The 20,473-nt window shown below is 42.6% G+C and overlaps 1 protein-coding gene across 1 annotated transcript in view; it reads left to right on the top strand.

The window, feature by feature from the left end:
• The window catches only part of DGKB (diacylglycerol kinase beta), a 3,560,883-nt gene that overhangs the window by 3,356,764 nt on the left and 183,646 nt on the right, over positions 1-20,473 (top strand). The window contains exon 24 of the mRNA XM_069648599.1: positions 12,422-12,482. Within this exon, the coding sequence (XP_069504700.1) occupies positions 12,422-12,482 (61 nt within the window). The remainder of the gene's footprint in view (positions 1-12,421; positions 12,483-20,473) is intronic.

Here is a 20,473-nt window from a genome sequence, read left to right as displayed (position 1 = left end):
TTCATTTAAACATGTGTATGGATGCGTGTATGCTTATGTTATGAGTGAGTGTATGGTGATGGATGCTCGTGTGAATGATAGTGATTGCTGTATGAATGTGCAGTGCCTTGCATACACACATAATCATGTTGATTGTGTTAGCCCCAGTGGGGCCCAGGGGACAGAGATGGTAACTTTTTACTGGACATCTATCATAGATGTCTGGTAATAAATGTCATGCGTGCCCCCTGGGCCCCCCAGCACCAATTGCAAACTGTTTGGCTATTTACCAATTTTTTTGTTAAAAGTATGCTCTACAATGCAACATTTTAACCCATTATTTAAAAAAATTCATGGGGGAAACCCCCCCGAACCACTGCTTATTGGGTCAGGCTCCCTCACTATGCTCGGCCCCTGTGGCATTTTTGGGGGAAATAGTTATGCCCCTCCACTTAAAAAGACTGTGTTGGGAACGGGATGGGGGTAACCCAGGAACTATGGTGGGAGCACAATGGCAGGAACCATAGGATAGTGGTGGGAGCAGAGTGGGGAGAGCCCAGGGTGTGTGATGGGGTGGGGAGAGACCAAGGACTGGGTAGGAGTGGGATGAGGGAGCCCAGCGACTGTGATGGAAGCAGATGACGGCGCACAATCCATACTGTCCATTTCTGGGGGGTCCCGGCCTGCCCAAATTTTCCTCAGGGGGGCCCCGGCCAAAAAAGATTGAAGACCACTATTCTAAGGGGAAGGTCAAATGAACTACATTTGCATATTTCACTTTAAGATATATGTTTACTAACTGGGCAAATATTCATGGTGCCAGCTTTTGATTTTCGCTATGGGCGCAGAAAGTACCTGCACATCTGTTATTCTTGCAGCCCATAATTTTTTTCACATTTCTGTGCTGCTTAAATGTGGTTAGTTGGGGTTGTGCGATTTATGACTGGTCATAAAACAAGGGGCTTGGAGCACGCTGCTTAACCAAAGTGTGTGGTCCATGGTAAATAACTCAATCTCACTGCAAATTGCCTAAAAACATTGTAATTTCTCAAAGCCTGCAACCTTTTTTACATAACAATGCCACTGTCAAAACAGCACAAAAACCAGTTTGTGATTGATGAGGATCTTTGAGTGATGTGTTATGATATGATATGATATTTTATGTCTATCACGCTCATACACAGTGTTTCAGAGCGCGACGAGGCAAGGGAGGGGGAGAAAGGCAGGACAATCTTACTAGGCCCAGTGACATTGAGAACGCGCAAGTGCAAGGGCTAGGGAAAGGGGAAAGTGCAAGGGGGAGGGGAGGAGCAGAAAAGTGCTGAGCTAGGGATAAAGCAACAACAGCTGGTAGTGCAGTCAGCAAGTTGGCAAGTGCAAGGTTAGAGCGCAGACAGGGGGAGTCTGGTAAGTGCAGGTAGGGTTACATATACAGACTCAAGTGCAAGGGTTGCCAGGAGGTAGTACGGATATGTGGCTGGCTGGGCAGGGACCTGGGCCCAAGAATCAGAGGGTAATCAGGTACCCAGTGTCGAAACAGACAGATCAGAAGGGGAGAGGAAGAGGAAGAGCAAGTGTTTTAAAATATAGAGTGGCCATGCCCACCGACCATGGCTGAAGGCCACAGCTAGTGCTTTGGTAGTGTTCGGCCATGCCCACCAGCCATGGCCAAAGGCCATAACTAGTTGGATCCAGACACAGCCCTTTGGATTCTGACTTTGGGTTGTTAGACCACCGGCAAGTCCTGCATCCCATAACATCTGGAAACAAATTCATGCCAAGAAGAAGAGTGAGAACGACCAATAACGAAGACCAGTCTGCCTTTCCAATGCAATTCAATATAATGTCAGCACTCACCATCACACTTGCCCCATTTATGAAATTGTATGAGGCAATTAATGACACTTGCAAAGACCAAGCCACCTTGTCGGCAATGGTGCATTCCAAGTTGATCCACATAGACACCTTTGTCAACATACTAGAAAAACGCCTTGACAGAGAAGGCACTTCAGATTCTTTTCTGCAAAGGTCGTGGTGCAAACACATGACAGAAGTAGGGGCAAACAAAAAACTAAAGCTTGAAGCAGCAAGAGAAATTCAGAGGTGGAGTAAAGATCTCCCCAAAAAATTGATAAAGACAATTCCAAAGAAAATGCCTGCCTCAACCAGTGGACTTGGGGTAATCATCCCTGTTATTTCAATAGAACAGAGAAAAAACGAACTGGAAACAACTGAACAATGACACACTTATCCGGGAGGACATGAATCGATCTCTATGACCCCGTCTGCTGCATCTGATAATCTTGCAGCACCTATCATCATGGAACCTTCAATAAAAGTGATAGCAACTGACATCAATAAATCAGCTGAAACAGACTCCTTACAGATTATGAATGATGTGCACGAGGGCAGCCTTGATATACTTGTATTTGTCTTCTACAGATTCTTCATCAAGGCAGACCCACTAGAGCTAGATGCTTTAACGTTTGTCCCAGTTTTGGGGTTAGATATGTCATGGAATGGCAAGTTGTCCCTTATGTCGAAGCTCAAACGCCACAAGTGTTCAGCTGAATTTAAAAACAGATGGCAGATCAGCTTTGAATCAATCTGCAAGCAGACAAAATTGTACTTTAAAGGAATTGCATATTTTACTGCTTTGATATCACTGGATTCAAATGATCTAAGCAATGGAATGTAGTGGAGGAGTTTTAAGATGTTAGTACGATTCATCTTCAGATCATCGCTAACGGCCAATATTCTTTCCAGGTATAGTTCCTGTAATTTTTTGTCATTATCTGAGAATATTTGGTTGCTGTTTAATATAGACATTTTGTTGGTGTTGTCATGCCAATTTATGGACTATTTTTTTAGTATGGATGGTTTATTTATGAGACAATCCATGTGATTTTGATTTAGGGCTTCTACGAGTGCCGTACGTGAGTTCTGCTTCTTTTCTGATTTCAGATTTTAATTAATATTTATTGGTGCTCTTGCTTCATTCAATAAATCTATTTCTACTAAACATCCTTAAACCAAGAGCCCTGAACAAAAGCCAGAAAGTTTACATCACACTAGTTGATTTTTCTGCGGTTTTCGACAGCATACAACGAAACCGGCTCCGATCAAAATTGACTCAGTGGAAATGCCCCTTTGACATATTGTCCCCTATCATGGCTCTTTACATCATGAATACCTCAATCCAAATAAAATATAACTCTGAGGGACTGCTCTCCAAAGAAATTGATACCAGGAAAGGTCTAAAGCAGGCCCGCCCTTTGGCATCAGAACTTTTCAATTTGTTCATTTCTGACATGAAAGATGCCTTGAACCATCAAACGTCTTATGCCCCCAAGATAAACAGCCAATCATTGAGACAGATGTTGTAGGCTGATAATCTAATCTTATTAGATCAAACTGAAATTGGCCTACAATGCAAATTGAACCTACTGCAGAAGTATGTGCAATCTAATGGCCTCAAAATCAATAATTCCAAATCAGCAATCTTGGTTCTTCAGAACACAGGAGGAGGAAGAGCAAACTCAAAATGGAAGTGGTATCCTGCAAATGAACAGATTTGTCAGACACCAAATGCAATATACTTAGGCATTGACATTAACTCAAGCGTCTTAGATGCCCAGAGAACAACTGACTTAAAGTCGAAAGTAAAGATTTTAATAACACAAGGCAGGATGATTTGCCAGAAATTTGAGAAATTCTCTCTCATTCCCATACTCAACTTCTATAAACAGAAAGTGTGCCCCATACTGACATATGGTGCTGAGGATTTGCTATGTCTGCCACGGAAACTCTAGACAACCCTAGAAGGCACATTTTGGAAGAACATTTTACATCTCCATCAGTGTGTCCCATCTTGTATAATAAGACACGAGCTGGGCTTGCGCTCCCTACACGCAATAGTGGTGTGTTATTCCTTTGCACTGTACTGAAAGTCATTTGACATTTTGAAAGGCAAAGATGGCAGCAAAACAGTTTGGACTTTGAATCAATGGTCCAAACGATGCTCTGATCTCCTCTTAGATGCCGAAATATCGACCGATCTCTTGATCACCAACCCAGAAGATGCAAAGAAAGACATTTGGCTAAGAGACTGGATCAAGACAGAATCAGATTAAATTAATATGTAACCTATACTCGTACATATCTGAGGAAACCAAAGCATTAAATAAGATTCCAAATTACCTAATCAAATTTCCCAGCCCATTACATCAAAATGTGTTTATGAGATTCAGACTCAATTTATACCGCACCAAGGAAGTTAAAAAAACCATAAACAACTGGAGGCTGATAATGCAACATGTCGTCTGTGTAGTGGACCGAGCGAAACATTAAATCATGTGTTCCTCTTATGTCCCTGTATCAAAGATCTGAGGAAAGAGCATCTGGGTTCTTTTGTGGGAGATTTTCGAACAACAGATGCTGATGATTGATGGCTAGAACTATGTGAGGGGAACAACACCCGGCTAATATTTCCCTTAACAAAATTGTTGAAAGACTAACATCCAAAAAGGTGGTGGAGACAAGAAGACTGCCAAAAACAACAGTGGCTAAAAAAACACTGCCAAGAAGTCAAAAAGACCGGAAAGAAGCAATTGCAATACTGTTAACTACAAAATCATCGTATATTCCTTTAATGACCCTAAAGTACAAAATTGCGCATTGTGTGCCAATTTCTATTCCATACTCACCTCTCCTCCCATTCTGTCCATTCTGTCATTTGCATTATTCATTTCTATGATTTGTTTATCTTTTACATTGTAAATTGTTATTCTTATGAATTTGTGGCAAAGGTTTGAAATAGACTATGTGCCAATAAAATAAAAAATACAAATATATAGTGGGCACAGCCAAAGATTGTGGCCACTGGCCAGTATTGTGCAAAAGTCCATGGCTAAGGCCTGATCAGTATATATAATATACAGTGGACACAGTTGAAGGCTGTATCCACTAGTAAAGGACAACATCTATGGTTGGTAGCCTTTTAAAATATTCAGTGCACATGGGTGAAGGTTGTGACCACTATCCTTAACATAAGGCCATGACTAATACCCATTAATGTGTTAAAATATTTTTGGCCATGCACACTGACCATGGCTGAAGGCCATGCTTAATGCCAGTTATTGTTGTAATGTAATGAATGTTGTCATCAGTGATGTGATCTGTAATGCCATCATTGTGGTCATAGGCTGTGCAACAGGGGGCGCAAAGTTAAGGTGGCTTTAGCTGAATTTCAGGGGTTTTGTTGTGCTTAGTTCTCACCTCAATGCCCATGCAACTAAAGTGTTTTCCTTGAATACATACATAGATGAATCCAGGGAAATCACACATTCTCCCTAAAGGGGGACCACCCATGTGGGACTAGGAAGGGGAGCCTGCTGCCAAAACCCTGCTGAGAGGTTTGGGCAAGTGGGATATCACTGGGCGTTACTCCCCCTTAGGCTTCATGGATACCCATTTGAACAAGGTTCTAGCATGTTCCTTAAACCCAATGTCCCATGCGTTTTCTGCATACATGAGAGCAGTTGACAGCATTAATCTATCGGTGCACGCACACATGTTTGGCTTGGTTGCTGATCTCTCCCTGAAGAAGAAATGCCAGGATCAATGGAATGGAATTTCTACCTTTAGAGACTGGAATATAAGGGACATCGCCCTTACCTGGAAGGAGCTGGCCTACATTCAGCCATCCCGGCGGAAGCTGCACAGAGCAGACGTCACCACTACATATTTGTGCCAGCATATCCTGGAGGTAGGACCACAACGGCCAAAGAGCCTGCGCAACGCAGCTGAGCTAAGGTGTGCAGAAGGACCACAGCTCTGAGGTCTCTGTCAGTGAGAGACCGAACTGCGACAAACGTGGGAGACCGGAGTACCAGAGAGAAAGCAGCTGTGGAGAAGGCAGCCACAACAAGAGCCAAGGAACCACCAACCAGTGCAAGAATATTCTGCCAAAGACGGAGCAACTGCCTCCCCCTGGGAAGGAGAACATAGAGCAACAGGTATGCAGCATGCAATAAGGAGAAGGAGGATGGTGGTTGTGCTATTTGGCACTAGACAACATACTTCAATTAACTAAACAATTCAATTAGCTAATGAAGGAAAAGAGTAAACTCCAACAAAGGGGATCAACAGCAGGTGAGCGATTACTAAAAATCAGGGGATAAACCAATCCCTAAAAAGGGGCAAACGAGAAGTGCATACCATAGAAAGGGGATGATTGAAGAAGAGGAAAATTCCAGAGAGGGGGTTGTGTAAAAGACGTAACCTTTCCAAAAGAGACACACAACCAAGTGTCAAAGGCTGGAACCAGGCCGATAATCAAAGCCACAGACATTGGTTAAAAACCCATAATCCCTGGGGCCTACCAAAGAAAAGAACAGAAACTCCAACTAAGGGGATCATGAATCCTGAACAGAAGAGGGAGTACAAGAAACCAGGAGATAAAGAAATCCCTAAAAGTGAGTGAACGGGAAGCTTATATTCTAGAACGGGGAGGCGTGAAGAAAAGGAAAATTCCCAAGAGGGGATCATAGAACACATTTAGCCCTGCTGAGGGAAATACCAGGCCTAGAAGCAAATGACAGTACTAGGTATATAACCAGAGTCATAGATGACAGCTAGAGATCCAAAATCAGTTAAATGAATCTGAATCTGCAGACCCATGTGGGGCCACCAAGAGATATCCCACTCACAAGAGAGTTCCGAAGGAGTGAGCCAAAACAAACTCTTGAACAGTTGAAATGTACATTAACCCAAGCCTGGCATAGAGAAAGGAGACTTGCAATGTTTACACAGACTTGGATAGACGGGCACCAAAGTGGCACTTTTTGTTAGAGGAAGCCTTAAAGAACTGTATGTATTATTAAGACTACAACAGGAGGCCAGGTCTGAGTAGGACAAGAGGAAACCTTCTATTTTGTTTAGATAAAAACATATTGGTGATTCATTGGAACTGTGGTAGTAACAGAGAGCCAGTGAAACCGAGAGGGGCAGTTCCCAAAGACATTTTAGGAGGGGCTAATGCACCAGCCAACAGCCAATAAACCATTGTTTGAATTTGTTTTTCTTTAAACGTGGTATGGTCAGGTAAGTAGCTTAGATTTTCGTTGGAGGACAGTACCGGGCTGTGTCTGACATTCTAACAAGCACCTTTTTGTTTTTGCATTATTGGAAGGGATTCTCTCCCATCCCGATAAAGCTAGTTCAGAGAATAGTGAAACGTTAAGTATTTTCTTAAAGCTGTCCAGTTGCCTGTGTCCTATCTTGTATCCACCACTATATATATATGTGTGTGCATGTGTGTGTGTGTGTTCATGTGTGTGTTCATGTGTGTGTGTTTGTGTGTGTGTGTCTGTATGTGTATCATGTGTGTGTGTTTGTGTGTGTGTCTGTATGTGTATGCATGTGTGTGTGTGTGTGTGTGTGTGTGTGTGTGTGTGTGTGTTTGTGTCTGTTTGTGTGTGTGTTGTTAGCCTGTCAGGGCAATATGCTTTGGTGACTTACTACAGCTTTGTCATTCATGTCGAGGTTCTGTGGGTTGTCCTCCTTTGCCCACCTTCACATGGCATTTCACTTGAAGAACACAACATCCATCTCTGTCCTCTCCATGGTCAGTGCATGGCAGCACAGCACTAGCAGGCACTGAGTCCTCCTCTTCTGGTTGTGGCATGTCCTCATTAGAGGGTAGGGGGATGTTCCAACTGATGCAAATGTTTTTCAGCATGGCACAGGCAAGAACAATTTGTCCAACCTTCTCTGACCTGTACAACAAGGAACCTCCAGAACAGTGTAGGCACCAGAAACGACCCTTCAACGGGCCAAACGTTTGCTCGATGCAGAGCCCAGTCCGTACTTGTGTCTTGTTGTAGGCCATCTCCTGTGATGTCTGTGGAATACGCATGGGTGCCATCGCCATGGTAGCTGGAGCTGTCCAGAGTCATCAGCAAGGGCAAAGGGCATAGGTGTCAGTCATGGAGTATTGCAGATGTTTTTCTTTTTACGATGGCATGTTGATAGACACTCACTGCATGTACTGTATGCGTATGGACGCACAACATGATTTACCATCACAGTACTTGTATGTGTATTTTATTGCAGTGTTTTGTATTTGTCATTTATAACGTGCCCTTTACCCATTTGTATGGCCTCAATGCGCTTTGTGGTTGTTGGAATGCCCTTGGGTACCAAAGTCCATGGGAGATTCTAGGAGTTCATTTTAAAGATGCGTGTGTGCATATTGCCAGGTTAGCACTGGCTGGCTAGCTCCAGTAAGCAGCCTGGAGGTCAGGCACGTAGGCAGGTGCTGTTGGTGATTTTGAATAGAGTGCTAGTGCCAGAGACTCGATGTGTACCCAGGTAGACCAAACTTTTTCATAGCTTGTCGCTGTATACTAATGTCAGAGGTGTTGAGGTACGTCAGCGGTTTCAGTGTGGATGGCTGTGCTAGCTACTAGACCTGAATTGCATAGCGATAGCTGTATTCTATAGTGAATGGATGGATGGCCAGACCTGTGACCTGTGTCCATAAATGTGTTGCAATTTATACATACCCTAAACTGGGATGGAGTTCATCTTCAATATCATTTTCTTAGGTCCAACGTGGCTGGCTGGTCGCCAGTTGTGGTCTCCGTAGATTGAGAACCTGAGCAGTGTATGCATGTGTGTGTGTGTGTGAGCAGTGGTGAAAGGAATGCATACCTTAAGCTCAGATCGACTGCACACATGCAGCATTCACCATCGGGGTACTTTTTTGTGTCATGGAACATCACGCACAAAGCTCCCGACCAGCACTCCTCACTTTCAGGATCTGTGATTGTCATAGCAGGATGCCACGGTGCATGTGTTGGACCTGTGCATTGCTCTCATGCAGGTGCCCTGTTGGGTGATTAGTTGTACTTCAGCAGGTTTGTGTTGTCTGCGTCAATTCCATGGTGGCTTCATGTGCAGGGGTACCTGAGTCCATAGGATTACGGCTGCCAGTACTGCATTTCATTGGTGTAGTTTTGTGTCTTTCTATGTATAGGGATATGTAGTGTTGCATTGTGGTTCCTGTAGTCCTGTGTGTGTGTGTGTGTTGCCAGTCTGTCGGGGCAATATACTTTGGTGACTTACTACAGCTTTGTCATTCATGTCTGAGTCCTGGTGGGCTGTCCTCATCTGCCCACCTCCACATGGCATTTCACTGGTGCTCCAAGATTTGTTTGTGAGATGGCACTTGTACTCACCCAATATCCACATCTGTTGCCCTCTGTGCTTCTCCATGTATCCAGGCTGTGTGCTGTTCCACGTCACTGTGGGTGGAACCCGGAAGCAGACACAGCAGTGGGTTAGGAGGAGGTCAGGATCACAGCTAACCTTCCCATTCAGGGAGTGATACTGCTTCCATTTGCAGAATACCTCTTCAGATGCCTAGGAGGGCCACCAATGGACCATGGCATTGTGAGTGGAACCCAGGCAGCGGGCACATCAATGTGTTAGGAGTAGGTCAGGATCGCAGGTTACCTGGACATTTAGGCAGTGATATGACTGCCAGTTGTGGTGTACCTTTTCAGATGCCTAGGAGGGCCAAAAATACCACATGGGTGCAGTCCAGAGAAGCAATAATATTGGGCATGTGGGCTGCTGCATGTAAACATGCCTTCATACATTCTCCTGTGCCATGGTGGTGAGCAGATGTGCTGGGAGACATGGCGCAGGAGAGCTTCCAGCACCTGTACGAGCACATTGGAAAATGTGGGTTAGTACATGACATGTAGCATGCCCACGGTGTGCTCGAAGGTGCTAGTTGCAAAGAAATGCAGGACGGACCCAAGCTTGAGCACCAGGGGTGAGGCTGTAGTGATGTGTACTGATGTTGATTCAGCTCTTGATGTCATCCTGCATTTGGGTGAGCAGCTCAGCTGTGGTCTTTCTGTTCAGCCGGTACAGTGTGATTGGCTGGGTGTCAGTGAGGGTCCAGGGTGTGGGCCTGACCCAGGGTATGGGCACTCGTCTTGCATGGCATCTCCTCCGCCTCTCTGCAACCTGTACCCTATGCTGCTCTTCCTGCCTCTGCAATTCAATGCGGATAAGGAGCAGCTATATGTCAAAATCCACAACAACTAGTGGCAACATGGTGTTGTACTCACCTCTTCAGAGGCCTGGGGGCAGCATGGTGTTGTACTCACCTCTTCAGAGGCCTGGGGGCAGCATGGTGTTGTACTCACCTCTTCAGAGGCCTGGGGGCAGCATGGTGTTGTAAAGTGTCTTTGAGGAAGCATTTACACTGTGGTATTTGAACTTGGAATATGGTGGTAATACCATTTTGTATCTCAGCAGTAATTGTGCTGCCAGAATTAGAGCCAGAGCTTATTCCGCCATATGTTGGTGTTCATTCCGCCGGGGCTTATTTCCCAGATGGAGTTATCTCTGACTCATGATTGAGCAGTATGATAAAAGTTGTGGTTATTCCATTACCACCACTTTTACCCTACACCTTTTTAGGATCTTGCAAATAATCCATCTGCTTCCCATGACATTGAAACCTTGTGCCAGTTCGAGTATTCATCAATTTTATATTAAACAATGCACTTTCAGGCTCACTTACTAATCGATCAGACATGCTTTTTTAGAACAGGACACTGACTATGCACTGACTATCCACTCTTCACTATACAGGTCTCCAAGTTAATTTGTGGAAGTATCACCTATTTGATTTATAGAATGATTTTAAACACAAGAAAAATAATTGGGAATGCCTTATCTAGTTCATGGCAACTGATGGTTTGCTTTTATCTACTGGCCACACTCGTCTAACAATTCCTCTATATTGATGTAATGGAACTGGATGAGGTGATTAATCAAATTAGAGGTAGTTTGGGGAGGTTTATTGGAAGCCTCCATCTGTAATAGCTTAGAATAGGAAACACACAGAACATTTTTAATGTCTTTCTTTCTCCAATGCTACTTGATACAGAAATACTGCCAGCTGTTAGTGAACGTTTGCTGGGCACACTGATTCTTTCATGGAGTTAAGGCGAATATTTAGCATACCCATGCACTTCTTCATAACTTTCTTTAATTGTTTTTTTTTTTGTGCTGAGCAGGTTTTCTGTAAGGTTTGAGCAAGTGATTTGCAAATTCCCTAAGAAAATGACATTGGCCAATGCAATTCAGAGATATCTCTCTGCTGAATTTTGGCAGTATTTTGGTGGTATTTCAACTTGGAATATGGCAGTAATACCATTTTGTATCTCAGTGGTAATTCTGCTGTCTGAATGAGAGCTAGAGCTAATTCCGCCAAATGATTCGGCAGTATGATACAAGTGGTGGTAATTCCGTTACTACCATTTTTACCTTATACCTCTAGAGTCATAATGAACCCCAGTGGCTCAGCATCCTTTGACGATTCATCTGTTTCCCATAGAATTGAAACCTTATGCCAGTTCAAGTATTCATCAATTTTATATTAAAACAATGAACTTTCAGACTCACTTATTAACCGATCAGACTTGATTGTATAGATCAGGACATTGACTATGCACTCTTCACCATACAGGTCTCCAAGTTAAATTGTGGAATTCTCACCCATTTGATTTATAGAATGGTTTTAAACATGAGAAAACAACTTGGGAATGGCATATCTAGTTCATGGCAACTGATAGTTTGCTTGTTATACTGGTCACACTCGTTCAACCATACTGTAAGGATGGGCATTTGCTCACTGTATCTGTCTGCACCTCCAAATACAAGCCATGTACCAGGCATCTTCTGCAACATCACACTGGGATTATGTAAACATGTCAAAAGCCCACTAAAGTTGGCAATGAATTATGACCAGGTTATGTAGATATCCACTGACAGTTAGAATACCAACCACAAGATAAGGCAGTGCATTACAATGTCGCTAGCCTAATTATATAACAATAAATGATATACAATGAATACCAACACACATCATCAAAATACGAATAGGTCGAAATTATAAGAGCATATGATCACAATGGCCATGGGGAAGAGAAAGATAGTAGTTTAATAAGTGCTTGTTTTAACTGCATTCAGACCTAACTAATTCACACTTTATAAATGTTCATCATCGTCAGCCTTCAGAAGCACTAAAAGGTACACTTGTTGGCAAGTGCATGCAGCTATGATTTATTGTATCAACGTTTATTCCTACGGACATTTAGTTGTTTATATATCATTTTCACTGGGTTTTTGTGGATAAAAGTGCTTGCACTCATAACAATAAATACATAACTTGTACATATGTATAGCTTAGTTTTGGAACTTTTCGAAATGATGAAAAGAAGCAGATGATTTATGAAAAAAATGCATTACAATATCAGTATATATTTTTTTTTAATGTACAACAAATATAAACATGTATTGAATGAAAAAATCGATTTGATAACTTTTTCTCAAAATTTGTCCAATATACATGCAGGACGAACAAACCAATGCCGATGCAGATTGACGGGGAGCCTTGGATGCAGACGGCGTGCACCGTAAGTACACTTCAGTTTAGAAATGTTGTGAAACGCTTTTGATGCTCTCAGAAGGTGTGACTATTAAGGGTATTAATGACTTCTTCTCTATATTTCCACCTGGACGACCAAATAATCAAGCAATGCTTCCCATAAACTAGGAGATGGAATTCAAAGCACTGTAAATCAACTGTGAAAATAGGCCTCAGATAAACAGAGCTGTCAAGATTTAAACTCCATGCTCATAACATCAAATACATTGGCAACACATCTTGTAACTTGAAACATACAATACGGTGATTCAGAACAACTCATCAAATAACCTTCAGGGTATAAATTATTAGTAAGAAGAACTCATTAATTTACTTCCTATAAATAGTTTTTTTTTTATTATTATTAAAACATATGGTTATGAAACAAACCTTTTGCCAAAGTATAAAAAGACATCAAATATCATTAGTACGCGCACAATGGTTACAAAAAGAATGCGTAGCATTAGGGAAAGACATACCAGTACAATCTAAAATAATAAAAGCTTTCAAATATACAGCTATAAAATATCCTCATTACATAAAATGTATAAAATAATGCATTACACAGTTATCATTATATTAAACAATTTTCTAGCTGGCATGCCATTTTCCATACGTGATAGGCCGCCGTCGTCCATACAACACTATCTGACCAATAGAGAGAATTACAGAATTGCTCGTCCTCTATGGATGAGGCATTATAAATAAGGCCACCATATGCTAGCCCTGTAACAGGATATAGGAACAGGGCGTTGGGTTAAGAGCTGATGTATCGTCTGAATATGTACCCTGCATAATCTGTAAATTCTTTCACAGCGTGGTATTTTATGCCATCTACTTGTGTGCTCTCGTGTCGGGAGAATATTGAAGTGCAAGTACACTTTAAAACCTACGTATATTAGAGGGCAATAGTTTGATTAGGTAGGTCCTGAGAGAAACCCTACGAAACCCTTGGGTACTACATGTCTGGTACACAGTCCTGCTGTTTAGGTGAGAAATATTTGCAACAAAATCGCAATTACTGTTCTTCTTTTTTAATATGCCGCAGAAGTTAGGGGCTTCCAAAATATCATACACGTCAATGTCCAAATGGGATAGATGCTCAAGAGCAGTCTCTTTGACTTAGCAAAGGAATATATTGAAAGTATCCCCTTTATATAATCTATCCATGTAGCTATATGCATGCTCAGCTTCCAGCGGTGAATGAGACATAGCAAGAAAGAGTTTACACTGCTGGAGTAACCAGAGCAAACTGATAGATTGTACATCAAGTTTATAACGGAGGGCCTCAACATGGACAGAAGAGGGAACCCCCAATACGGATCTCAAGAGTTTGGCTTCAATGCTATCCATCCCTTGCATCATGGAATTAGGAAGCATGGCAGAGCCATACATCATCATGGGAACAATACTGCAACGGTATATTTCAACCATTCCCTCTATGTTGTTTCCCCCTTTGAGCCGTACACATCTCTGGATTATGAGCCATTTCTACATCATTTTGGTGTGCATGTAATTGCAATACATTTGTGGAGATGGCATATTACTGATAGGAATCACAAGATACAGATAATTATCAACCACTTCGAGCACATTTCCCTTATAGAACCAGGTAAACTTGTATCTATGTTTTCTTCACTTACCAAAAACCAGTACCACGGTTTTGGTGATGTTGACACAGAGATCATTTTGCTGGGCATATGCTGCTAATGTATCCAAAGACCTCTGTAGACCATTGGGAGTTCTATGTGTCGTCAGCATAGCCAATCCAAGATATTGGTATTGTGCCTATGCGTGGGGGATAATTGTGTGGAGCTTCAATGCAAGTACCCATATCCACTATGTACAGATTATATAACATTTTATCCAGTTTGCAGCCCTGCTTCAGACCAGTGTTTGTAGGAATATCCTCTATTACTTCACCATGCTGATTCACATGAAGCAAAACCGTGGAATCAGAGCACAAGGCAATAAGAAAGTGTAAAAGAGAATGGTCAATGGCCCAATCAGTTAGTTTAGGCCAAAGGCAATTACAGGACACAGGGCCTCATTACGACCCAGGCAGTAAGTTACCGCCTGGGCCGTGACTTTACCACCATGGCGTAAACTACGTTTACGCCATGGTGGTTGGCGGACTTACCGCCCCATTCCGAGGTCGGCGGGGCGGTAAGTCCCCAATCCCCATTTACCCTTCCCCATTCCCATTTTTGCCCCATAGGGCATAATGGGAGTGGGGAAGGCGTTAATTACGCCACCGTAAATTACGGTGGCGTAATTAACTCCATGGTCCCTTAGCGCCATGGATTTTAACACCTGCTAAAAGCAGGTGTTAAAAGCCCCATGGCGCTAAGGGACCTCGTAATTGGCGGTAAGGGGTCGGCGCAGCTAACGCTGGCGTTAACCCCTTACCGCCAGGGTCCTAATGAGGCCCACAGAATCGAATGCCTTTGAGAAGTCTATGAAACAGACATAGATGTGCCCGTATGATTCCTCCTGACAATAGCTAATGATAGTTTGGAAGGTACTGAGATTATGAAGAGTACCATAAGATTTTTGAAAACCCTTTTGAAAGGGGGACACGAGATTGCAGGAGGTAGCCAATTTAGACAGTTTTTTTGAAGCATCATTCCGAAGACTTTAGAGCTAATGTCAAACATGGCCAAAAGTCTGTAATGTTCAGTATTATTACGACTACTCTTTTTAAATATAGTGATTAAGATGGATTTGCGCCAGCTAGATGGTAGATGGTATAAAGCAGTTAATGAGAATTTGTTGGAAAACTTTAGATAGCGCCATTGCCCAGAATTATGGGTCAGTTTTAAAAATGACATTAGCAATCATATCTGGTCCTGGAGCTCTGGAGACTTTTAAGGCTTTTTTTTTTAAATTTAGCAAAAATAAATCAACTTTTTTCAATTTTTAAGAAAATTTACAAAATCTTTACAAAATCTTTAGTATTTAACAATAATATAAACGATAAAATATGATCATCTCAACATCGTCTCTCTCAAATCCCACAGAAAACTCAGTGCAAATAATATAGGAAGGTGGAGGTTGATAGGGTGCTGGTTGGTTATATAGTGCAAGGTATCTTCCTTCCAGCATGCTACACTGATAGAGTTGTTCTCATTCTCACAGGAGCCATTAGAAAATTATCTAAATAATGACCTGAATCTATGGTCATCATTGCTACGAGTTGGAAAAGACCATTCCAATCAGAGTGTTTATGGGATTTACGCCAGTTCTTGTATCAAGTCGAAAGAAGGGCAAGTATGCTTGTTTTTTCACGCGGGCTATGTGTTTCGGAATTCTTAATGATGTTACGATTATTCTGAAGTATTTTTTTCCTATTGTGAACTATGATGTCCAAGTTATTAGAATGTGCGACAGGCCGAGTGGGCAGCTTCTGGGACAGGTGTCTCTGATTATGGAGAAAACACATGACCTTAGAGAAATCCCAATCTTGTCTACCAAGCCAGTATGTAATGGAGAGGCGGTTAACTTGAACACATTTACTCTCTGCCTCGACATTGCGATTGTTCAGTAATATTCAGCTACTCTGAGCATTGGTGGACACGGGTACTGAATATACCTAGGACGATGAATAGAGGGTATAATATAGGTCCATCCCATGGTTGAGTGATTGCTAAAGGTAAGAATCCCACAGTGTTCAGCGTAGTGTGTGTTTACAAAATACATGGTCCAAGATAGAAAAACTGGTACCATTGGACCAAATGCCCTTTGTGTTCTATACATAGGGCAATTTCATGTTAAGGCAGACAAGATTGTGAGTCAAAGTGCCAGTTTCAGCCACCTAGAATCTGTAATAGTGTGGGGATTTAGTGACTAATTTACTCCTTTCAATCTCATACTGGACATAATATATTTTATGTAGCAAGCTGAGGGCATTCAAGTCCCCAGCTAAGATTGTCCCAACCGAGAGTCTGGAATCTTGCCAAAGTGTCAAAAGTATCTTCAATGTCGGCAATAATGGACTTGGTCTCTGCCCCACCCGGGGGGGTCATATATGTTTATAATAAGCATATTACGCCCCGTGTTTAGCAACAGCCATTAGATAATGAGAAGGCCTGGCCATAGAATATTTCTTCAAAGTGTGCTTAATCAGAACGCTGATGGCAAGCCTGCCACTAGGTTTGCCCCTTGCGCTGCCTGTTGCTGTTGTATGCAAAATGTAGTAACCATCAATGTAAAAGGCCTGTCTAGCCAAAGTCTCCTGCAAGACAAAGATATCACAATTGTTTATGAATGACTTGCCCTCTGGATGTATAAGAAAGGATTGAAAGCCACGAGTGTTGCAGCAGACCCATTTCAGCATCTCGTCATGTGATCAAGCTCATTTAGTATGCTGGGCACTCGTGGCTTTTCCATGCTGACAAACAGCACAATGTATGGAGTGCTGCAATCCTGTACATTGAATTATCCGAAACATTAGCTACTGGTATCGGCCCCCTGGTATGCTGCAAAGCTCATTGTTACTTTTTACCATCCGACATGTTACACATGGTGAGCTTAAAGCCCCTCCCATAAAGTTCATACACATGAGTCCACAACAGAGATGCAGGTACAGGGAACCGAAATTCAAGAAATACCCAATTAGATACACTGTCCCAACTGGGCTTTTCGAGGCTCAATATGTCATTACTAGTAATGCTGGCTAGACAGGCAATACACCCAAACAAATTAAGCACATTCAAACGATTAAAAAATAGACTCTCTCTAATAGGATGCATTTCTTCAATCCTAACCATACATCCCATCGAGGCAAAAAATGAGCATTTACTTGCTGTGGTGCTCTGTTATCAATGCAAGGATGTAAGTCCTTTTAATAAGTAAAGTCCACCCCACCCTGGCCGAGCGGCCCTGACTCAGCCAATCTAGACTGACTAAAGTCCCTCTTTGACGATTGAGCATTGGAGGTTAGTGTTCTAGGTACAACTGAGGTTCTGTTAGTAGACATAGGGCACTGATTAACATTGTGACCAACCCATCAGTCCATTGGGCCATGCAGAACTGTCTGTCGTCTAGTACCGTCTCTCTGAACTTTGGTAATTCAACTGGAGCCATTTATAGGCAAAGAGAGAATCACAAGTGTGCAGTCAGAGATAGTAGATTGGAAGGCTGGGAGAGAAGTGTAGCGTTACAGTAGTCAAAGCTGCCATTAATATTGACAGTTATAACCAGGCATGAAAACAGGCTGGGTTGTATGGCAAAACTTTCTTCAACTGTTTTAATTTGAAGAAGACAGCACTGCAGATGGAACTAACCTGGGCCACCGAAGATAATGAGGTTGAGATCTTAATAAACGCACTTTTCACTATTTTGGCAGGAGTAGGTAAAGGGCCCAGAGCCAATGGCCATATATCAGTAGTCCACAGAGCAGATGAAGCTTCGGGTCAACTACTAAGACCTCAGTTTTCTCACCATTTAGTTTCTACCAATTGGAGCCCATACAGTCATTAACAGCCTCAAGACAAGTTCTCAAACACCCAGAGGTACTCTTGCGTTCGAGATCGAACCAGAACAGAGGTTGCGTGTTATCCGCATAGGGGAAGAAATGGAAACCATAAGAAGTGGATAATTCAGGCCAATTTCTGACTGTAAATGTTAAAAAGCATGGTCGAAAGTGCAGAGCCCTGGGGGACACCACATGAAACTGCCACTGGGGAGGATCTGAAAGGGGACAGAGAAACAGATTGTGAGCGAGAGGCCAGAAAGGCCTGAAACCATTCAAAAACTGAACCGGTAATGTGGATTCTCGAAGCGTAGCCAGAAGGGTAGCATGGTCGATGGTATCAAAGGTGCCAAACAGTTCTAACAGAAGCATTATAAACAATGCACTCAAGTAGAGAGAAAAGCAAGTAGAGAAAGAAGATAGCAATTAGAGGGGAGAGAAGAGTTGAGAGAAGGCTTTTTCAGAATAGGTAGAATTGAGGTGAGTTTGAAAGAAGAGGGACAAGTACAACAGGATAGTGATAGGTTAAAGAGCATGGAATTATAACTAGCGATAGAAGAGTAGAGAGCAGGGATTATGAAAGAAGGAAGGGACACGACAGGAGCGGCACTGGGATGAGGGAGAGCAAGTGAGAAGGTGGAAAGAGTTCATAAGTGAGTCATGGTAGGGACAGGAGATGGCATGGAGAATGCAGAAGAAGGTGGGATGGAGGACTGGTGAAGGGTGTTCTTAGAAGAAAAGCAATTAGCAAAGTCAGGGGCTGACAAAGATGCAGAAGAGGCAGGATCGGAGGCAAGTTTGAGCTTTTCAAAAAGGTAACAAGGATGAGAAGAGAGAGCATCAAAAAATAGTATTTAAATGTAGATGTTTAACAGAGAAGACACATGTCATAGGTTGTATGTAAAGCATACATGCTAGTCAGATCAGAGGTTGTCCTGGTCTTAAACCAGACCAGATCAGGTCACTGAAGAACCCTACGGAATGAGTGGAGGGTAAGGATCATCCAAGGTTGGGAGAGTTTATGGGAAGGATAGAAGGGAGCATAGGGATAGAGAAGATCAAGAATATACATAACACTACCAGACAGAAGTAAAGTAGCAGAGTCAATAGATAAGGAGGGAGGATATCAGATGAATGGAGAAGGGAAGTGAGAGCAGAAATGAAAGAAGTGGTGTTAAATGTGTGAAGATCATGGCAAAGAAAAACTAGAAGAAGATGGAGGAGGAGAAGGAGGAGAAACAGAAAGAGAAAAGAAAAGCAAGAGCAAGTCAGAGCATTGAAGTGGTAGATCAGGTACTGAAGAATAAAGAGGAACAGTAGAGAATATATAATCCAAAGATGAACCAGAGATATTAGAAGGAGTAATTTATATGGGTGAGAGGTTGTAAGAGTCTAAGATTGAAAGGAAGGGAACTGAAGCATGAGTAGAAAACAGATGATGATTAAGTCACTATAGATGATCAATTGATATTCTAAAGGTAGTAGAACAGCGAGAATGTTTCAAGATCATCGCAGAAACTGGTGATAGGAAAAGGAGGGTGGTAGATTACCAGGAACGCAAGAGGCGAAGAAGAGAGAAAGAAGGAGAAATTATATTCGAAGGACAGAAAAGAAGGTTGGTTAGAAAATTGAGGGGAAGAAACATCTGAAAAAATACTCACACCACCACTGCAAGTGGTTGGACGGAAGGATATTGACTCTAAACATGATCCTGATACCCATTATTGTGTATACTCTAATTGCACTCCTGATTAGTTCGAATTTCAGAATCGTCTCTATAAGCCCTCGAACAGAAACTATTTGTTATCCTCTGATACAAGAAATGAGCAAGAGTCTCTAAACTGATCTAATGAACGTTATTGTAGTAGGGGGTTGGAGGGATCCTGGTGTTATTTTCACATCTTTAATTTACACACACGTGTGCACAGGGCATTTTGGGGTGTTGTCTTTGTGAATAAATCCAAAACAATGAGATGCACAATTGTGCCGGTGCATCTTTGCACCATTCCGCATCTCATTGAGATGAGCATTTTTTGAGAATCTGCTCCAAGTATCATCTCTCATGAACACTGACAACCCGATGCGTACATTCTAATTAAATAGGCTTACAATACAATATTTGTTTTTTCTGTGACTTCATGACATGTTTGTAATATAATAAAAATATTTCTGGATTCCAAGATGGCGGCCGAGCCGGGTAGACGCGCGTAAGCATAGCTCCGTCCCCCAGCTCGAGCCGTGACAATAAAGCAATACAATAAGCAGGCTCTGTGCCCGTGAAGCAGAACCTCCCTCCAACATGAGGAGCAAAGGGGGCGAAAAGGTGGCGGAACAAGCAGATTGGAGGTGATAGTGCCCTCAGACCAGACTTCAACGACTGCGTCATCGAGCAGAGAGAGACCCCCTAGTCTCGGGACCAGCGAATACGCTGGGAACGGGGAGCGAGTCCCGGGCAAGGATATCCAGTCCTCCACCGGCGGACAACCCAAGGTGCCTCGAGGATTCAG

Source organism: Ambystoma mexicanum, chromosome 2q (assembly GCF_040938575.1).
Source record: "Ambystoma mexicanum isolate Mex_15411 chromosome 2q, UKY_AmexF1_1, whole genome shotgun sequence".
Classification (NCBI taxonomy): domain Eukaryota; kingdom Metazoa; phylum Chordata; class Amphibia; order Caudata; family Ambystomatidae; genus Ambystoma; species Ambystoma mexicanum.
The sequence above is the reverse complement of the archived record's forward strand: the minus strand, read 5'-3'. Positions and strand labels throughout refer to the sequence as shown.